This window comes from Gigantopelta aegis, chromosome 10 (assembly GCF_016097555.1).
Source record: "Gigantopelta aegis isolate Gae_Host chromosome 10, Gae_host_genome, whole genome shotgun sequence".
NCBI classification, from domain to species: domain Eukaryota; kingdom Metazoa; phylum Mollusca; class Gastropoda; order Neomphalida; family Peltospiridae; genus Gigantopelta; species Gigantopelta aegis.
In genome coordinates, this window is record NC_054708.1 from 26,265,866 (window position 1) to 26,288,005 (window position 22,140).

Genomic DNA, 22,140 nt, shown 5'->3' on the forward strand with positions numbered 1-22,140 from the left:
GTGTGTGTCTGTGTGTGTGTGTGTCTAAGTATGTATGTGCGTGTGTGTGTGTGTGATTGCGTTTATTAATGGGTATATTAAATGGATAATCTATATGACTACTAATTTCACCTTCTAATTCGTTCCACAGTAGAGTCCGCTAGCTTCACAAGCAAACCCGGAGTTTTTCCAAACGTCTTCGTATCCTCTTCGTTGGCGTACGCCTGTAAAACATCAATTTTATTTTATTTAAAAACAAAGGTTTTTCACCTCTTGGCTTATAATAAATAAATGTGCATATACATATTCTATATATTTGCACTAATTTTATTAATTTGGAATAGGTTAATTACGTGGTTGTTGGCAGGAAGACGGTGCATTATGACTTCGATATTTCAGCAATCTTTTCGATAAAATATTTTCATTTATTGAATAAAGTTTGTTTATAAAACAAATAAAGCAAGTAAGATTACCAGTTGTTAAAGCTTTTTCAAACTTCGTCTTTTGAGAATGTCACTAGAGAGGAGGTGTCATCTTATTATACTTACAACCCAGTATGCCTAAACTCAGGCGCGTATCCAGCAGTTTTTACAAAGGGGGGGAGGGGGGTCTACATTGAACTACTTAAACGGAAGTTGTATGTCAGCGGTAAATGCACTTTCAGTTAACACTTAGTGTAAAAACATTTTTGTTGTGAGTTGGGGTCCAGACACCCCCACACCCCCACACCACCGACCCCCACACTGGATCTACGTCTGACATTCAGTTTGTCTACAGTATATAAAAAGCCATCCTCACTTAAAGGAGCGGGACGTTGCCCAGTGGTAAAGCGCTCGCGTGATGCGCTGTCGGTCTAGGATCGATCCCCGTTGGTGAGTCCATTGGGCTGTTTCTCGTTCCAGCCGGTGCACCACGACTAGTATATCAAAGGCCGTGGTATGTGCTATCTTGTCTGTGGGATGGTGCATGTAAAAATCCCTTTCTGCTAATGGAAAAGGGTAGCCCATGAGGTGGCGACAGCGGGTTTCCTCTCTCAATATCTGTGTGGTCCTTAACTATATGCCTGACGTCATATAACCGTAAATAAAATGTGTTGAGTCTGTCGTTAAATAAAACATTTCCTTCCGTTCTTAGGATCTTTATAGGTCTACACATTAAGTGTAACATTTTTATTTGGATATTCTGGCCCTGGGTATGGGTGAAAACCTAAATTATGACGGAACCAAAAAGAGGTGTGTGCAAAATGAATGTAGGCCTCGGGTATGGGGAAATGACCCACTCATGTTAATGGCTTAAGTGTACTAAATGCACGGATAGCATACCGTCTGTTTTGTTTGTAACGACACCACTAGAGCACATTGATTTATTAGTCATCGGCTATTGGAAGTCAAATATTTGGTAATTCTGATATACAGTCTCAAAGAAAACCCGCTACATTTTTCAATTAGTAGCAAGGGATATTTTATAAGCAATTTCCCACGGTCAGTACAGCACATACCACGGCCTTTGATATACCAGTCGTGGGACGGGTCCACTCAGGTGATTCGATCCTTCGACGCGAGCATCTCAGGCAAGCGCTCTACCGACTGAGCTAGATTCCGTCCCACACGGCGCATGTGCAGGAAATTTAGCAGGGGGTGTTTAGACTGGTGACCGAAATTTATGGGGGGGGGGGGGGGGGGGGTGGTGGTGATCAAGTCATGTTTCCCAGACAATATATTTAGAAAAAAGAAAATTTGCTTGAGCAAGGAGAGGTTTCGATCTCCGACTCCCGGCCCCACCCCCACCCCACCCGCCGCACATGCGCTTGTATGTACATACGTATATATATGATATGATATGATATGATATGATATGATATGATATGATATGATATTATATTATTATGTCTGCATAATATATTACATATTTACATTACAGATATTCTACCTCACGGGCGTAGGAAGGTGCCAAACACGAGGGGGGGGATTGGCACACACACACACACGTATATATTATTATATATATGTATACACACACACACACACACACACACACACACACACACACACACACACACGTATAAATAATATTATATAAAAACTATCGCTCCTGCTACAAAGTGGGGTCACATGCCACCCTTGCCCCCCACCCCCACCCCACCCCATCCCACCCCCGCGCTTCATACGCCAGTGTACAGTGTGGGCCTATTTATATAGTACTGGATATAACAGTGTTAACTAGCTGTTGACATTATTTAAACAGTGTACCCTTCCATTATATCCCATTTTCTAGGTCTGATTTGCTGACTATGCTACAGTGTTAAACTGACCTCTTTTCGTATTCTGTTGATCGTCGTTAGATGGCTCATCATCATTGTTTTACCCACGACCAGGGTGGAGTAAAATGCAAACTTGGAGAAAATAGGGTTGTCGAAACTCAACTGACCCGCCATGGTTGTTTCAATTAAGAATATACGCCAGCTGCGTGTGCGACTTTCGTCTTCGTTTTAAACACAAGTAGGCTACGAACGTACGCAGTACTTTGTCACGTACGGTATTTTACCTGCCCTTGCTGAAATTTGAATAGCAAGCTAGAACGGTCATGGTTCAAACGTCATTGTATATTACTAAGTCGATTTTGCACAATCATAGTCACGCTATGCCAGAAAACAAACGCATCAGGTATCAAATACTGAGGTAGCGTTTGTGTTTGAAGTTAATATTAATCATACATGTTCGAAAACGTGGGTTTCGTAACAAATAAATAATTTATTTAGTTTTAAAAGCGTTCAGAATACACAATGACATTTAGTTATGGTTAATGTTTACTTTACTGTTATCGTGTCCACGTATTCAACGTTTAGCCAGGTATACTGGTCAAAGTTGTTTTCCTTAGTCACGACTGGAGTTGCTTCATTCATTCATTTCAACTTATTTTCGTACTTATATCCAATTACGGTTCAAGCACGCTGTCCTGGGCACACACCTCAGCTATGTGGGCTATCTGTCCAGGACAGTGGGTTAGTTGTTAACTGTTAATTTTTAGCCTTACACCTACCCACTGAGTCGTTAAAACTCGCTCTGGGTACCGAGCTGCGAACCCTGTACCTACCTACCAGCCTTATGTCCCATGGCTTAACAACGACGCCACCGAGGCTGGTAGGAGTTGCTTCGATACCATTCAGTTCAAGAGTTGAGTGCAGTCAGCTTTGTGAATTTGATTATCGAATAATCATGGGCGGACTAAGTTGTTTGATATGTTATAAAAGTGCCCAACGATGGTTCAGACCCCTAAAAATACACGTGGAACCGCCACCGACTATAATGAGGATATATCTCGGGCATGACTGTGTTGTAACCTTGTGCGGTCAAAAGTGTCATGTCGCTACTTCATTGAAACATAGTGTGTGGTTTTTTTTGTAAGGCGACATGCTTTTGCATTGTTTGGTCGGGACGTAGCCCAGTGGTAAAGCGCTCGCTTAGTGTACGGTCGGTGTGGGATCGGTCCCCGTCGGTGGGCACATTGGGCTATTTCTCGTCCCATGCTGTGCATCACATGTACAACTGGTATACTGTGATGTGTTCTGTGATACCGTAGAAGTGAGAAATGAAACCATCGGAATACTGAAACAGAAAATTGTTTTCATCTAGAAACTGCATTATCTAGTCATTAATATAATCTAGGGGCTGGACATAGCCCAGTGGTAAAGCACTCGCTTGATATGCGGTCGGTCTGGGATCGATCCTCGTCTGTGGGCACATTGGGCTATTTCTCGTCCCATTCAGTGCATCACATGTACAACTGGTATACCAAAGGCCGTGGTATGTGCTATCATGTCTATGGGATAGTGCATATAAAAGCGCCCTTGCTACTAATGGAAAAATTTTTGACATCCAATAGACGATGATTAATTAATCAATGTGCTCTAGTGGAGTCGTTAAACAAAACAATTTTATCCACCATTGTTAAAATGATTTCGAGTAACAGAGCCTTTTTATCAACAAAGAAACGTTCAAGTTTGTTTCACAGTGGTCCCGTAACCCCTCCTTTGGAAAAAGTTAAGGTCACAAGCCTGATGTGACCCCTAAATATTTTTCATTCATGTTGCAGAGTAGCTACATACTATTATATTGCATTAAAACAAATACTGTATGTCTTTCAAAGCTCAACAAATTGAGCAAACACCTAAATTAGGAATCCCTTAAAATTATGCTAAATTACTCTCTCTTTTTTTCCTTGTATATTTCATAACAAATGAGAGATTCTCGCTGATAAAGACGAAAAGCTTGGTTTATTCTAAATTGAGAATGTAGCTTTACGATACCTTCATTTAGAGTTGCTTAATGACCAAATCTTACTTTTTCCTGTAAAATTTAACGATGTTACTTTGAATTTAATTCCCCCTATCCCACATAAAAATGAAAATATTTTACATCCCAATAATTTTATTTACTACTATTTATTTATTTATTTATTATTTATTTTATTTTTTTTATTTTTTTGGTTATTAAAATATCCAATAAGGATGGCCTACAGGTTAATTAAGACATGATGCTATATTTTTAATTTGACAAAGAACTGTCTCATATTTTAGTGCACGAATGTCGTTATATTAGTATTTTTTGGCTTACGAATTCTGCCGGTAATGGACAATTGATTATTACTGTGCATATATACATGTATTATACTTTTATTCCCCGTCAAGCGCAGATCCAGGGTAAGGATCTGGAGGTGCGCATTCCAATGGCATTTCGACATTCCCCTTAAGGTACGAAGATTGCCGAGAACGTCAGGTACCATGAAAACGTGACGTCAACAATGCTTTGACGTTTTAATATGCGTATTGATGTCAAAGCGTTACTACGTACATTGCTCTGAATATACTTTAATTTCAGAAATTCGCAGTTTGACATTTATAAGCATATTTATTTTAAGTGTATACAAATGTAAAATATCTGTCCATGGATTAATACTACCTATGACATCTAACTACTGTGCTGTTCTGTTGCACTCGTTTCTTCAAATAGAGGTAAGTGTTTGATTGTTTGTTCGTTTGTTCGTTCGTTCGTTCGTTTGTTTGTTTGTTTGTGTTTTGATCAGGACCGATGAAGTTGGAGTTTGAGTCATAGACGTTGGGGGAGGGGGAGAGCCACCCACCCTGTCAATGAGTCGTGTTATGGGGTGACAGGCACACATAAAATATTTTGTTGGGGGGGGGGGGGGCGGTAGGTGTGATTAGGAGCATAGTTCCTACACATTAATAAAGACTACAAAAAACGTATGCGAGGTTAATTCAGTTCAGTTCAGTTCATTAATTGTGTCAGTTCAGTTTTATTTCATCAATGTAACTGTAAGAACTGCCCCCGAAGGACTGCAAGCGTGGATCCATCAGGAGGGTGATGAAAATTCGACGTTCCCCGAACAATCAAGTGTTTAGCAGATGAATATAATGCATTTAATGATTTTAGCTGGGGAACATCTTTTCAGTGGTCAACCTTTTGTTTCTGTGGAAGATTTAACCACATATTTAATACTTTAGTGTACTTTTGAATATTGTAGGTGTCATTTTAAAGTGTTTCACTCCTGCCTATACTAGAGAAAACCTTCATTTGATCCTGCCAGTTATGACAATATATTTTTTTATTACCCCCTTTCTCCCACCACCATCACCACCAACCACCACCATCCTTTTCCCATCGCCAGCTTCACAGCTCGATTTCTCACTGGATTCGCTATTGTATTCGATGTCAAACATTTAGTAATTTTGAAATATATTCTTAGAGAAGAAACCCGCTACATTTTTCCATTAGTAGCAAGGGATCTTTTATATACGCCATCCAACAGACAGGACAGCACATGCCACGACCTTTGATATACCAGTCGTGTTGTACTGGCTGGAACGAAAACTCGCCCACTGGGCCCACCGACGGGGATCGATCCTAGATAGACCGTGTATCAGGCGAGAGCTTTACCACTGGGCGCGTGTTCGAAACCCAAGTGGTGTATGAGCACGTTAAACTAGTTACTTACCTACCTACCTCACAGCTGGGTTACGTCCCGACCCCTAACAACAAAGATGACGTACTAAACATATTTTCTTGTTGAAATAATCAATGTCTGTGTATAAACTGTGTTTCTGATCTTCCTATTTTTTGTAGTAGCTTAATCTTTATTTTAATTAGTAACAATTTTTCTCTTTCTCAAAATATTCCAAAATGCACCAAGGCTTCGAGCATCTACAGTAACTGAAGCTGGATGTAGCTCGCTGATAGAGGCACGAGGTGCGGTATTTTTTTTCTGTCCCAACAGTAATGGTAAATCAAAGACCATGGCATGTACTGTCTTGCCTGTAGAAAAGAACTAAATAAAAGATCCATTGCTGCTTTTTCGGTGCTAGCAATAGTAGCTTATTTGATGGTAACGGGTTTTCTTTCCTGTCTTGACCATGTGTCGAAATGGAAAGAAAAACGTGGGGTTTTTTTGTTTTTGTTTTGTTTTTTGTAAATTTAACGACGGACTCAACACCATTTTTACGGTTATATAGATTATTGTTTTGTTTAACGACACCACTGGAGCACATTGATTATTTAATCATCCGCTATTGGATGTCAAACATTTGGTAATTCTGACTCGTAGTCATCAGAGGAAACCCGCTACATTTTCCTAATGCATCAAGGGATCTTTTATATGCACTTCCACACAGACAGGAAAGCACATACCATTGCCTTTGTCCAGTTGTGGTGCACTGGTTGGAACGGGAAAAACCCAATCAGCTGAATGGATCCACCGAGGTGTTTTAATCCTGCGACTCAAGCACCTCAAGCGAGCACTCAATCGACTGAGCTAAATCCCGACCCCCGATTATAGAGTCTGACGTACATATATATGATTGAGTCTTTCCATGGACTACTCTTTTCAAATTAGCAGCAAGGAATCTTTTATATGCACAATGACACACGTAAAGTTTGTTTTGTTTAACGACATCACTAAAGCACATTGATTTATGAATCATCGGTTATTGGAAATCAAACCCGCTACCTTTTTCCACTAGGAAATGACAACAGACAGGATAGTACATACCACGATCTTTAATATACCAGTCATGGTACACTGGCAGGAATGAAAAATAGCCCAATGGGATAGAATCGTACATTCCGCGGCCTTCATTACATCAGTTTAGAACACTGGCTGGCTTCAGAAAGCAACCCAAGGGCCTCGGTGGCGTCGTGGTTAGGCCATCGGTCTACAGGCTGGTAGGTACTGGGTTCGGATCCCAGTCGAGGCATGGGATTTTTAATCCAGATACCGACTCCAAACCCTGAGTGAGTGCTCCGCAAAGCTCAATGGGTAGGTGTAAACCACTTGCACCGACCAGTGATCTAAAACTGGTTCAACAAAGGCCATGGTTTGTGCTATCCTGCCTGTGGGAAGCGCAAATAAAAGACCCCTTGCTGCTAATCGGAAAGAGTAGCCCATGTAGTGGCGACAGCGGGTTTCCTCTCATACTCTGTGTGGTCCTTAACCATATGTCTGACGCCATATAACCGTAAATAAAATGTGTTGAGTGCGTCGTTAAATAAAACATTTCTTTCAGAAAGCAACCCAAATAATCTGGGTCGATCGTGTATCAGGCGAACGTTTAACCATTGCCATACGTCCGTCTCAATTTAAATTAAGGTAGATGGAGAGACCACGCATAATCGTCAGAGTTGGGAAGCAGTGTTCACCCCTCCCCCTCCCACTCCATCCAACCACTAATTCAGACTCTTATGACAAAGACTGATTGCAAAGAGCAAAGACGTACAAAGAGGAATGATATTTATTAAAAGTTTAAAAACACACATCAAAACGTAGACAAAAACACTACATAGTAAATAACCCTACCCCAAAATGATTGGACGTAGTTGTATAGAATGAAAACAAACAAAAACAATAACACAGACGTTGTCTTGTTGGGTGGTGAAGAGTAGTCTGAGCTCCAAGTCAGTGGTGCCGGTCGGGATAAAAATAAAATAAAACAAAATACATATAACCAACGTATTGTACAATACGGTAACAATAAAGGTGTGGCCATATGATACGACTTGTGAATACTATTTATTATGATGAGTTATGATCACGGTCGTTCAAATAAATGGCACCCTAGCATATTGTTTTAAATGATTGCATCATTTTGCAGCTAAAAGCATCTACAATGTTTATGCGCTAGTAGAAATAGAAAAAAAAAAATGGTTTAACTCGATCCAGAGTACATGTACACTTTGCTTAATATGTAGCTATAGATGTCGTCAACTGTCAACATAAATCAAATGTGCATCCTCTCTCCGACCAGTTTAATAACGTCTTCATTTAAAAAAAAAATATTTTTTTGAAACTGGATACTTGAAAGACAAACTACCGTAGTTTCTCTAATAAGCGTCGGGCCTCAAATAAGCGTCGGGTCTGTAACACTTTGCTGCAACAAAATAAAAGCCGGACCTCTAATAAGCGCCGGACCTCAATAATCGCCGAGTAAGACAGCCGAAAACTGTTTATTCCCTGGCATAATTTTAAAACAAACAAACAAACAAACTTATAAAAAATGACGGGTACCTCTTTAACACTTCCAGTCTCAAAAAGATAAAAGGCCGGGTCTCCAATAAGCGCCGGTCTCCAATAATCTCCGGGTCTGCGACCGTTTTGAAATGAATACGGTAATGTGAATTTGGATTGCTTAAACTACCTTCTAAACTTTATGTTTACAAATCGTATCAGGACAATGTATCATAAGCAATTAACCAACTGAATACTTAAATCGATTAACAAATCAACCCCACCCCCATAGTCACGCCATTCAGGAACATACAGACACACACACACACAAACACAATATATATATATATATATATATATATATATATATATATAAAAATACACAGGACTGAAAACTATGTACATGTTTTGTTATAAAAGTTCACGTGCTGATACACATACACAGACATACACACGCAAACATCTACTATTTGAGATAATAGCTCCTCTAACATGGAAAATAAAAATTACGTAATTATAGTCGACGTGAAATAATATACACATGTAATTATAAAATGTACGTGTCGACATCAACTTGAGGTTCAATCGCGTTGTTGTAGGAATGCAACTAGGCTGCGTGTAATGAATAGAATCAGAGGTGTTAAAAGAAGTGCTAATAATTAAAATAACCATTCATTTAAATGTGACTGTTAATGGGATGGGATGGGATGGGAACTCTATTTACGTTCCCATATCCACAGAGGTTCAGGCACGCCCACCTCGGATTTAGCCTCTGACTTCGCCAGTGACCAATTCCGGGGCAGGAACTGTTAATGGGAAAATGTAGCGGGTTTCCTCTCTAAGACTATATGTCCACATTACCATATGTTTGACATCCAATAACCGATGAATAATAATGGAATGTGATCTAGTGGTGTCGTTAAACAAAACTAATTTTTCATTTAAATGTGAATGAGTGGGGGTGGATGATTTTTTAAATTTTATTATTATTATTTTTTATTATTATTATTAATTTTTTTTTTTTTTTTTTTTTTTTTGGGGGGGGGGGGGTTGGAGGAATACAAAGAATACAATTAAAATAATTAAACCGCTAAAACATATGGAATACACACCGAACAGAAAGTTAAAACAAATACAAATAGCTCACCAGTCCAGAGTCGTGTCCTTATTAAGATAAGTGGGATCGCAGAAAAAAAAACCAGAATCAGTTTACAGCAATAAAAGGTCTTATCCAGGTAGACCAAAAAAAAAATGCACTTCTTGAACCCGAAAAGGGCCCCAACCGCTCTCCACCGCAAGGTACTTCCTTACAGTCCTCATTCATATCCTTACTTTCTATTAAAATCATTATCCTGTATTGACGACCCTAGATATAATAAAAATAAATATATACAGCGGCGTCTTTTACATGATAACTAATTATTAATTTCTTTCTATTCTTAACAAACAATAATTGCACAAATTGAAAGAATTATATATACATCCAATTCAATATAGCACACGGAAATCGCTGTAGCAGTATGAGAATAACAGGGTTTTAACCGAACATTTTGTCAAAATTGAGTTATGCATGCGGAGAATTACATAGTAACCGACAGCTAGGTCAAAATTGAGTTATGCCTGCTGAGAATAACAATTAATGTTTAGACAAACCCGAGTTGTGCATGCCTGAGAATAACAGTTTTAACAGACAATTAGGTTAAAACAATAACAATAACAGGGTTTTAACAGACAATTAGGTTAAAATTGATTTATGCATGTTGAGAGTAACAATTAATTTTTGGTCAAAATTGAGTTATGCATGTTGAGGATAGCAATTAATTTTTTGTCAAAATTGAGTTATGCATGTTGATGATAACAATTAATTTTTGGTCAAAACTGAGTTATGCATGTTGAGGATAACAATTAATTTTTTGTCAAAATTGAGTTATGCATGTTGATGATAACAATTAATTTTTGGTCAAAATTGAGTTATGCATGTTGAGGATAACAATTAATTTTTTGTCAAAATTGAGTTATGCATGTTGAGGATAACAATTAATTTTTTGTCAAATTCGTTTCAACGGTTTTCTTTCTTTTTTTAAATGAATGAAATAACGTTTGCTTTACTTGTAAATGTAGTTTATTGAAATAATATGCAGAAATGTGTCTTTGTTTGCTTGTCGAAAGAATGTGAAAATTGTGTCGGGTATTAATTTCTTGGAGAAAAGAGTTCCATTGTTATTTGATAGTGTTTATGTTGATGAACTAGTCCTACACCTGGAATTATGAACTCTGAACGTGATATTGTTTTGACGTTCCTTTAAGTATGAACCACAAAACCTCTTTACATAAGTGATGTTCTAGTGCAGGGCGCACATTGTCAATATTTTTCTTAATGTGCAGAGCGAGTTACTTCCCTCTATTTAGCAAATTTAAAATGACGGGCAGTTTCTTTATGTTGTCGTTGGAAGATTTATTTTATTAATAATTATGCAAGTACTTCAATCGGGATTTATCGAGTACGATAGGTTATACATTTTTGAGTTGAGTGTCCATTTGTTGCACTATTTCGGTTGAGAAATGGTTGAAACATGTTGCTATCAGTTTTGAATACCAGCTACATATAGGGTATGTAACAATTTCCGTCCGTAGAAAGAACCACACATTCTACGTCCCTTCGGACTAGTGATGTTCCAATGATCGATTCAATTCGGTTGGGCTCTGCTGATGTGATTATTTATTTAAAATATCTATAATCGATTGTGTGGGGAAATGTTAACTGTAATTTTTCCTCCAATTTAGATAATGGAATTGATGTAAATATATTGGAGCTGAAAAAAGTAATTAAATAGTTATTAAAGGTAAAGTGAGCCATCTGTAGGGTCTATATAAGCTAGATCTCTGACAGTTTAGACGATGAAATAGATGTAAATATCTTGGAGTTTGGGTTTGTTTTTCTGTGTAATTAAATAAAATTAATACTGAACAGGAATTAAAGGTAAAATAACTATTTGTAGGGTCTATAGTGGTAAATACGATAACAGGTGCATAGTACTAATAATTCAAATGGTTCTTAAGTTCATATATTCTTAATTGATTACACAATCAAAAGTTGATCGGTTGGTGCAAACCGATTTAAACCGATGATCGATGATGAAATCCCACCGACCTTGGTGGAGCAGTGGTTAAGCCATCGGACTACAGGTTGGTAGGTACAGGGTTCGCAGCCCGGTACCGGCTCCAACCCAGAGCGAGTTCTTAAGGGCTCAATGGGTAGGTGTAAGGCCACTACACCCTCTTCTTTCTCACTAACCACTAACCAACTAACAACTAACCCACTGTCCTGGACAGACAGCCCAGATAGCTGAGGTGTGTGCCAGGACAGCGTGCTTGAACCTTAATTGGATAAAAGCACGAAAATAAGTTGAAATGAAATGAAATGATGAAATCCCAAGCGATCCACAACACACGCTATAAGTCCTTTATATTGTCTGTAAAGCGGTCCTTTGGTTCATACTTCTATAATGAACGTCAATTATCACATTCAATTTTTAATTGTACAAGACAAATTCAAAAAGACAATTTGACAAAAGTCTTTATATAACAATAGCATATTAGTGCAAACATGCACGCCATTTATACAAGGCCATTGAAACACACTTATACAAGGTATACTTGATATAAATGATAACAATACAGTTACCAAAATCACAACTATTACTAATATCACATTCGATATCATGTACACAGGGTCAGTAGTGTATTTGAAAGTGAAGGGGGGGGGGGGTGGGAGGGGAGTGGTAGGGTTTTGGTCACTTCAGTGGTCTTAGAGATGAACATACACGTATTTGAAGGCCCATACTGTGGGGACCGGCAACGTCGCTAAGGCAGACGGCGGAATTCGTCCACAGTACCGGACTACCCATCTGACATGGCCGGGATCACTGAAGAAGAAGAAGAAGAAAGCCCATGCCTGTTTCGAGAGGCATGCTCCCTCGCAAACTAAACTGAATTTCAGGTTTTAAAATACATGCATTTTCAGCCTTCTAAGCACAGTAACAGGCAAAAATGTGCATGGGTCATGACCCCGCGCCCCCTCCCCTCCCCTCCCGATACGCAGCCCATGAAACAAGCAGATCCAACAATGATGAGATTCTTAGCGAGATTACTTTGCTCGTCAATAGTCTGTGCTCTATCCTTGTCGAATGAATGGTTTCGTGTTGAATTTAAGAGATTCACAAAATTTCACAGCAATAGTTTGTCGTCGTCATGGTTTGCGGAAGCTCAACTAAACATTTACACTCTGGAATGAAAATGAAAATAAAATTGTTTAATTTCGTTTGAGAAACGGTTGAAACATAGTGCCACAAGTTTTGAATACCAGCTACATATAGGGTATGTAACAATAGCCGAACGTAGAAAGAACCACACTTTTTATGTCCCTTCGGACTAGTGATGATTAATAAACGACAACTTACTAAAAATATATAGTGCTACAGTAACTGACAAAAAATTGTAACATGATAAGCTGAATCAAAGTGATTTTAAATTTATTACAATATATTTTAACGGTAACCCTCCTATCCAATTAAGTTTCCAAACACGCTGTTCTCGGCAAATATCTCTGTTATTTAACAGGGTTTAGTAGTTAGTAGTTGTTAGTGAGAGAAAAGTTGGTTTAGTTGTCTTACAAGCCACCAGTGAGCTGTTATAACACACTCTGGGTTGGAGTGGGTACCGGGGTGCGAACATAGTACCTACCAGGTGATGGGACGTAGCCCAGTGGAAAAGCGCTCGCTTGATGCGCAGTCGATTTGGGATCGATCCCCGACGGTGGGCCTACTGGGCTACAATTATTTCTCGTTCCAGCCAGTGCACCACGACTGGTATATCAAAGGCCGTGGTAAGTACTACATTGTCTGTGGGATGGCACATATAAAAGATCCTTGGATGCTAATCGAAAAAGAGTAGCCCATGAAGTGGCGACAGCGGGTTTCCTCTCTCAATATCTGTGTGGTCCTTAACCATATGTCTGACGCCATATAACCGTAAATAAAATGTGTTGAAAACTTTTTTTTTCTTTACAAGCCACCATTGGGCGGTTATAACCCACTCTGGGTTGGAGTGGGTGCCGGGGTGCGAATATAGTATTAGTACCGACCAGTCTAAATGCCAATGGCTTAGCTACTAGGCCACCGAAGCCATGAAACAATGCTAATACAAAGTGTTTGTGAAAGACGAGCTAGCACTACTTCACAAATAACAGCGGTTATTTAGTTTGCTTTCATCAAAATGATGAAAATATTTCTGTTTTCATGTTAAGGTACAATACATTATTGGATGTTGTTTATTCAACCAAATGTGTAATCTGATCTAACAATGCTGGGGAAAATAAAGAGTTCTGAAAACTTGAAGAATGCTAGATGAAAAAGTGGGAAGGAGATAGCTGGTATAATGGAATAAATATGGCCAATGCTGGTAGGAAGCAATTTGCCGTCAAGTGGGGGGTGGGTACTCCCCTCCATCACCAAAAAGCCTGCATTTAAAGTTGTTATTTGTTTGTCTGTGAAGTAGTTTGTCATTGAATTTTAAATATTTATGAAATTTGGTCATTTACTCAATACTTTATCTTTTGATGAAATACATGCATTTTGATTCAATTTAACCGGCCTCGGTGGTGCAGATAATCCCGAAAACCCAACTGACGTTGGTCTTCAAGTTATCTGTCTGCTATATGCTGATGACACAGCCCTCTTAGCAACAACTGCATCTGACCTACAGCATACGTTAAACACCTTTTATGAATATTGCAAGACATGGAAACTTAAAATTAATATCACTAAAACGAAGGTAATTATTTTTAACGGTACCGCTAAAGACTACAGACATATTTTCAAGATAGGAAACACTGTTTTAGAAAACATTAAAGAGTATAAATATCTAGGAATTACATTTACTAATAAAAATAACTTCCGAATTACAAAGATGAGACTTAAACAACAAGCTACCAAAGCAATGTATTTTGTACTTGCAAAAGCCAAAGAACATTTTCTGTCAGTCGACTGTAAACTTAAAATGTTCGACTCGATGATCCTTCCAGTTTTACTACATGGGTGCGAAATTTGGGGACATGAGAAAACTGATATCTTAAACGCTGTCCAAATACATTTTTTCAGACATATTTTACCAGTAAAAAAATCGACACCACTATTTATGTTATATGGAGAGCTGGGGAGAATGCCTGTCGAGCTAACTATATACAGACGAATGGTCTGTTATTGGGCACGAATTGTATTGGGGAAACAATCTAAACTATCTTTCTTATTATATAGAGCAATGTTATTAGACCATCTTAGCAATAATACCAATTATAACTGGATCACTACAGTAAAACATATCCTGAATAATTTAGGAATGAGCGATGTCTGGCTTTCCCAATCTTTTGTATCAGTTAAGGTCCTCTCTCAACAAATAAAAAATAGACAATATGACCAATATTTACAAACATGGAGTAACGAAATAGAACTCTCATCGAAAGGCACTACATACAGATATTACAAAGAACACCTCAGTCTAGAAAAATATTTTACTATTATCCCTGAAAAGATGTGGACAACTATTTTGAAATTCAGATTATCTAATCACTATTTGCCTATTGAAACTGGACGCTGGAATAACATACCTAAGAAAGACAGGCTATGTAACCTATGTGATGAAATAGACATTGGTGACGAATACCATTATATTTTCGTCTGTAAATATTTTCATGATTCCAGGGTCCAGTTTCTACATCCATATTATTATACACGACCAAATACTTTCAAATTCAAACAACTCATGAACAGTAAACGAATCAGTGTATTAAAGAACTTATCAAAATTAATAAATGTTATTACTAATATCTTTAAACGCTCAAAATGCACCCAAACTAACAGTATTTAAGGATTGTACTGTTTATACTGGAAAATAACTTATTTACTGCATATATTGTCAACCACCATCTTGTCATGTGTATATTGTGAAGTGAATGTGTGTACATATATACATTTATATTGTAAATCCCAAATTCTGCATGTATATATATATATATATATATATATATATATATATATATATATATATACATATATGTTCCTTTATATTATGTAGCCCTCCTATGCCGTTGCTGAACGGCCAGAGTGTAAATAAATTCTGTTCTGTTCTGTTAAACCATCAGACTACAGGCTGGTAGGTATAGGCTTAGCAGCCCGGTACCGGCTCCAACCCAGAGCGAGTTCTTAAGGGCTCAATGGGTAGATGTAAGGCCACTACACCCTCTTCTCTCTCACTAACCGCTAACCAACTAACAACTAACCCACTGTTCTGACAAACAGTCCAGACAGCCGAGGTGTGTGCCCAGGACGGCGTGCTTGAACCTTAATTGGATATAAGCACGAAAAATAAGTTGAAATGAAAAAGTTGAAATGATTTTAATTTAAATTCCATACTGCCATTTATTTCTCATCTAAAATATACAAACCTTAAAGCTGCTATAACCATTGTGACAGTAGTAACGTAATTACGAAACTCCACGTGATGACCGTGTAGGAGACACTCAAAATCGAGGCTACAGCGAGTGGAGGGACGCCGTCTGCAATTATACAGAAGTAACATTTATGCAATAGTGGTACAAAAAGGATGACCTAAGTGTACAGAAATGAGGTAATTAATAATAGAAGAAAAAACGATTTCATGGTTCCAAAATTACATAGTTTAATAATGGTAAACAGTTCCAGTGTTTTTAAATGAAATATAGTAAGGCGCGATGCTTAACACATGTTTTAAGTGCACTTTAAAATCTACATTTTCGATGTTTTGTGCAATAAAATATACAAAACAAGATGTAATTTAGTAAAGGTATAACAATTACTTAAGGGCACAGAAAATCCAAAATTCGGTACTACCAGTACTGCAATTACTCATTGATGCAAAAGTATAAGACTGATATTTTTGGGGATTTTTGTTTTTTGTTAAATACGGTAAAACAATTTATATCACCATTATGCACTTTTTTACCATTCTCAATATGTTTGTAGGAAATATGTTGTAGTACTAGTAACCGCCAATACGTATGCTTTTTAACTTAAACATTTACTTTAATTATTAATATAAAAAAACAGTACTGTGCTGTTTACAAAAGCCCTATTCAAATACAAACCCTTGCAGACTCTGAGATGACAAAAAATTGACGTTTCGTTTCCTTGCAGCAACCCGCCGGGGCAGAATGATCCGCCATTTTGAGGAGCAGGGTTGTCGCACTTCCGATGACGTTTCTTAATCTGGCGACCCAATCCACACGTCTGGGAACAAGACGAATAGAGCACTTCCCATGGGCCCCATCCTCCATCAACTGTAATTAGAGCCAAATACGATCAAACACAAATATCAAATTCTCCATCAACTTTAATTAGAATGAAACTCGGTATAACACAAATACCATGGACCTCATTCTCCATCAACTGTAATTAGAGCCAAACATGATCAAACACAAATATCAAATTCTCCATCAACTTTAATTAGAATAAAAAAGGTATAAAACAAATACCATGGACCTCATTATCCATCAACTGTATTTAGAACAAAACTCGATATAACACAAATCCCATGGACCCCATTCTCCATCAACTAATTAAAACGAAATTTTATATAACACAAATCTCATGGACCCCATTCTCCATCAACTGTAATTAAAACGAAACTTGATATAACACAAATCTCATGTACCCCATTCTCCATCAACTGTAATTAAAACGAAACTCGATATAACATAAATCCCATGGACCCCATTCTCCATCAACTAATTAGAACGAAACTCGATATAACACAAATCCCATTCTCCATCAACTGTAATTAAAACGAAACTTGATATAACACAAATCTCATGTACCCCATTCTCCATCAACTGTAATTAAAACGAAACTCGATATAACATAAATCCCATGGACCCCATTCTCCATCAACTAATTAGAACGAAACTCGATATAACACAAATCCCATTCTCCATCAACTGTAATTAAAACGAAACTCGATATAACACAAATCTCATGGACCCCATTCTCCATCAACTGTAATTAGAACGAAACTCGATATATCACAAATCCCATGGACCCCATTCTCCATCAACTGTAATTAGAACGAAACTCGATATAACACAAACCCCATGGATCCCATTCTCCATCAACTAATTAAAACGAAACTCGATATAAAACAAATCCCATGGACCCCATTCTCCATCAACTAATTAAAACGAAACTCGAAATAAAACAAATCCCATGGATCCCATTCTCCATCAACTGTAATTAAATGAAACTCGATATATAACACAAATCCCATGGACCCCATTCTCCATCAACTGTAATTAGAACGAAACTCGATATAAAACAAATCCCATGGACCCCATTCTTCATCAACTGTATTTAGAACAAAACTCGATATAACACAAATCCCATTCTCCATCAACTAATTAGAACGAAACTCAAATCCCATGGACACCATTCTCCATCAATTGTAATTAAAACGAAACTCGGTATAACACAAATCCCATGGACCCCATTCTCCATCAACTGTAATTAGAACGAAACTCGATATAACACAAATCCCATTGTCCATCAACTGTAATTAAATAAAACTCGATATAACACAAATCCCATAGACCCCATTGTCCATCAACTGTAATTAGAACGAAACTCGATATAACACAAATCCCATGGACCCCATTCTCCATCAGTTGTAATTAAAACGAAACTCGATATAAAACAAATCCCATGGACCCCATTCTCCATCAACTGTAATTAGAATGAAACTCGATATAACACAAATCTCATGGAACCCATTCTTCATCAACTGTATTTAGAACAAAACTCGATATAACACAAATCCCATTCTCCATCAACTAATTAGAACGAAACTCAAATCCCATGGACACCATTCTCCATCAATTGTAATTAAAACGAAACTCGGTATAACACAAATCCCATGGACACCATTCTCCATCAGCTAATTAAAACGAAACTCGGTATAACACAAATCCCATGGACCCCATTCTCCATCAACTGTAATTAGAACGAAACTCGATATAACACAAATCCCATTGTCCATCAACTGTAATTAAATGAAACTCGATATAACACAAATCCCATAGACCCCATTCTCCATCAACTGTAATTAGAACGAAACTCGATATAACACAAATCCCATGGACCCAATTCTCCATCAACTGTAATTAAAACGAAACTCGATATAAAACAAATCCCATGGACCCAATTCTCCATCAACTGTAATTAGAATGAAACTCGATATAAAACAAATCCCATAGACCCCATTCTCCATCAACTGTAATTAGAATGAAACTCGATATAACACAAATCCCATGGACCCGATTCTCCATCAACTGTAATTAGAATGAAACTCGATATAACACAAATCCCATGGACCCCATTCTCCATCAACTGTAATTAGAATGAAACTCGATATAACACAAATCCCATAGACCCCATTCTCCATCAACTGTAATTAGAATGAAACTCGATATAACACAAATCCCATGGAACCCATTCTCCATCAACTAATTAAAACGAAACTCGATATAACACAAATCCCATGGACCCCATTCTCCATCACCTCCCACGGCAGACGTTAGCTTGAGAGATTGGTTCCATATATTCTATTAGCACTTTTCCATAAGAAAGAAGATCTAGCTACGTGTATAGCATGGTCCTTGATAACCCTTGTAGTACATGACTAGTTGATGTAACTAGCCAAGTACTGCGGCAGGTTCAACCAGCAGACGGTTCGCTAACGTTCGCGAAATATTTGATTGGGTTCCGTCGTGACCACTTGGTTTACCGTGAAGCGCATAAACCAGTCTGTCGGACGTTTTTATGATCTGTATGGCTGAACGCAGCCTTCATGTGGTGCTCACAGCGTTGCTTCTTTTTCTTCAACTTTATATTCGTGCTTATATCCAATTAAGGTTCAAGCACGCTGACCTGGGCACACCTCAGCTATGTGGGCTACCTGTCCAGTTCAGTGGTTAATTGTTAGTGGTTAGTAGGCGTGTTAGGGATAGGATTAGGATAGGGTTAGGGTTAGGGTTAGGGTTAGGGTTAGTCTTTTCTTAGTGGCTTTACACCTACCCATTGAGCCCTTAAGAATTCGCTCTGGGTTGGAGACGGAACAGGGAAGCGAACCACTGCGCCACCGAAGCCGGTTAAACAGCGTTGCTTGCTGTTGGTATAAAGCATTTCCGTGTGGTAAAGCCGTAGTTGTTAAATCGAATTACAATATATTCAAACTTACCTGTACACGAACCACGGTCACAAAGGCTTGTGGTGTTTTCTATCTGCACCAGGCCACCGTCACAGATTTTACCGCCAAACTGAGGAGCCGGATGTTTACAGTGGCGCTCTCTGGTGGTGACTCTTATGCCTTTGCCACAAGTTACAGAGCAGAAGGAAATTTCGGTCCAGGTGCCCCATTGCCCGTCAACTGGAATAGGCGGGAACGTTGCTGATAAAGATTATTAATATAGCAAAGAGTAAACAAAAGCATTTCGTCTTTTAAAAGCTGCAGGAGAAATAAGAATTAGTAGTTATATGCGGAGGAGAAATAATCCAGCAAAGATTTTTGTTTTAAATATTAAAATCAGCCATGCATTAAAATATTCATGAATACTCAGCATGCATTTGCAGAGGCGGATCCAGAAAATCCATTTGGGGGGGGGGGGGGGGGGGGGGCAGTGACATGAGGCGGAATGCCAAGGGAACTTTGGGGAAGGTTTGGAGGGGGATCATAAAAAAATACAAATTAATATATAATAAAATTATAACTATCGCAAAATTTAGGGGGCCCTGGGACACCCCCCCCCCCCTAGATCCGCCTCTGATTTGATAACTTCAGTCACAGTTATTATTGTAAGGGACTTGTGTAAAAGACACAGATACACTGTAGGAGAAATAAGTGGTTATATGCGGAGAAGAGTGTTCCAGTACACACCAAATCATTCATTGAATTAATGACCGGCCTCGGTGGCGTCGTGGTTAGGCCATCGGTCTACAGGCTGGTAGGTATTGGGTTCGGATCCCAGTCGAGGCATGGGATGTTTAATCCAGATGCCGACTCCAAACCCTGAGTGAGTGCTCCGCAAGGCTCAATGGGTAGGTGTAAACCACTTGCACCAACCAGTGATCCATAACTGGTTCAACAAAGGCCATGGTTTGTGCTATCCTGCCTGTGGGAAGCGCAAATAAAAGATGCCTTGCTGTCTGCCGTAAAAGAGTAGCATATGTGGCGACAGCGGGTTTTCGTCTGAAAAACAGTGTCAGAATGACAATATGTTTGACGTCCAATAGCCGATGATAAGATAAAAAATCAATGTGCTCTAGTGGCGTCGTTAAATAAAACAAACTTTACTTTTCATTGAATTAAATGTGAAGCACTGAAACAAAATATATATACTCTTCAAAAGAAGAAACGCAAAACCACATTGTAACATTTGGAGAATTGATTTAATTATTGAATGGTGAGTCCGATAATTACCAAATGTTGCAGGATTGTTCACAATTCACTCTAGTCCATTGTGAGTAAGTGATAGGACACACTACCAAGGTCAAGGTCATCTGAAGTCAATACCGGGTGTGGCCTCCGCGTGTGTTGACAACTGCCTGGCACCGCCTGCCCATTGAAGCAACCAGAGTACGGATGACGTCCCGGGGGATGGTGGCCCACTCGGCCTGCAAGGCTGCTGCCAGCTCGGGCAGGGTCTGGGGCTGTGGTTGTCGCTGTCGGAGGCGTCGGTCCAACTCGTCCCATAGATGCTCAATTGGGTTCAAATCCGGTGATATCGATGGCCAAGGAAGGACATTAATGTTGTTGTTCTGTAGGAAAGCCGTTGTGAGACGTGCTGTGTGAGGCCTGGCGTTGTCATGTTGGAACACTGCGTTGGCGTTGGCCATAACTGGAACGATGTGTGGCCGGAGGATCTGGTCAATGTAGCCCTGTGCATTCAGGTTGCCCTGCACGTGGACCAGGTCAGTTCTGCCAGTGTGTGAGATGGCTGCCCACACCATGACACTACCCCCGCCGAATCTGTCCACTTCCTGCACGCAGTTTGCCGCATAACGTTCACCACGACGCCTATACACGCGACATCTTCCATCATGACGTCGGAGCAGAAATCGGGACTCGTCACTGAACCACACCTGTCTCCATCGCAGTTGAGGCCATTGTCGATGAATCTGGCACCACTGCAGTCGGAGTCGACGGTGTTGTGGTGTTAAGATGACACCTCGAACTGGACGTCTGGCACGAATTCCTACCTCACGTAGGCGGTTCCGTACGGTCTGGTCGGATATCCTGCGCAAACTGGTATTGCTGCGGCTGTGGAGGTGGCAGTAGTCAATCGTTCCCGAAGGTGGCGTACCCGGATGTAGCGGTCCTGCCCGGGGGTAGTGACCCGTGGTCGACCGGATCTAGGGAGGTCACGTGTTGATCCATGTTGCTGGTAACGGCCCCACAGTCTAGAGATGGTGCTTGGGGACACATGGAATGCCCTGGCAATGGCCGTTCTGGATTCGCCTGCGTCTAGTCGGCCGATGGCATTGTTTCTCTGCGGTTCACTGAGACGTG

The 22,140-nt window shown here is 39.3% G+C and overlaps 2 protein-coding genes and 1 long non-coding RNA gene across 14 annotated transcripts in view; 1 reads left to right on the forward strand and 2 right to left on the reverse strand.

The window, feature by feature from the left end:
- The window catches only part of LOC121383476 (microsomal glutathione S-transferase 1-like), a 3,860-nt gene extending 1,316 nt beyond the window's left edge, over positions 1-2,544 (reverse strand). Inside the window, exons 1-2 of the mRNA XM_041513545.1 lie at positions 2,291-2,544; positions 112-203 (exon numbers count right to left, since the gene is read on the reverse strand). Coding sequence (XP_041369479.1) covers positions 112-203; positions 2,291-2,413 — 215 coding nt within the window. The 5' untranslated portion in view covers positions 2,414-2,544. The remainder of the gene's footprint in view (positions 1-111; positions 204-2,290) is intronic.
- Positions 2,545-4,827: 2,283 nt separating this feature from the next.
- Positions 4,828-22,140, forward strand: part of LOC121383449 — a 39,461-nt gene continuing 22,148 nt past the window's right edge. The window contains exon 1 of the long non-coding RNA XR_005959297.1: positions 4,828-4,990. This is a non-coding gene — a long non-coding RNA (uncharacterized LOC121383449). The remainder of the gene's footprint in view (positions 4,991-22,140) is intronic.
- The window catches only part of LOC121383447 (SCO-spondin-like), a 56,410-nt gene continuing 46,327 nt past the window's right edge, over positions 12,058-22,140 (reverse strand). For 10 of the 12 annotated variants that reach the window (XM_041513493.1, XM_041513492.1, XM_041513494.1 and 7 more), the window contains 4 exons: positions 19,813-20,022; positions 16,673-16,864; positions 15,995-16,105; positions 12,058-12,778 (listed from right to left, as the gene is read on the reverse strand). In XM_041513493.1, the coding sequence (XP_041369427.1) occupies positions 16,005-16,105; positions 16,673-16,864; positions 19,813-20,022 (503 nt within the window). In that variant the 3' untranslated portion in view covers positions 12,058-12,778; positions 15,995-16,004. The remainder of the gene's footprint in view (positions 12,779-15,994; positions 16,106-16,672; positions 16,865-19,812; positions 20,023-22,140) is intronic. The other 2 variants (XM_041513490.1, XM_041513495.1) reach the window with 2 other exon arrangements.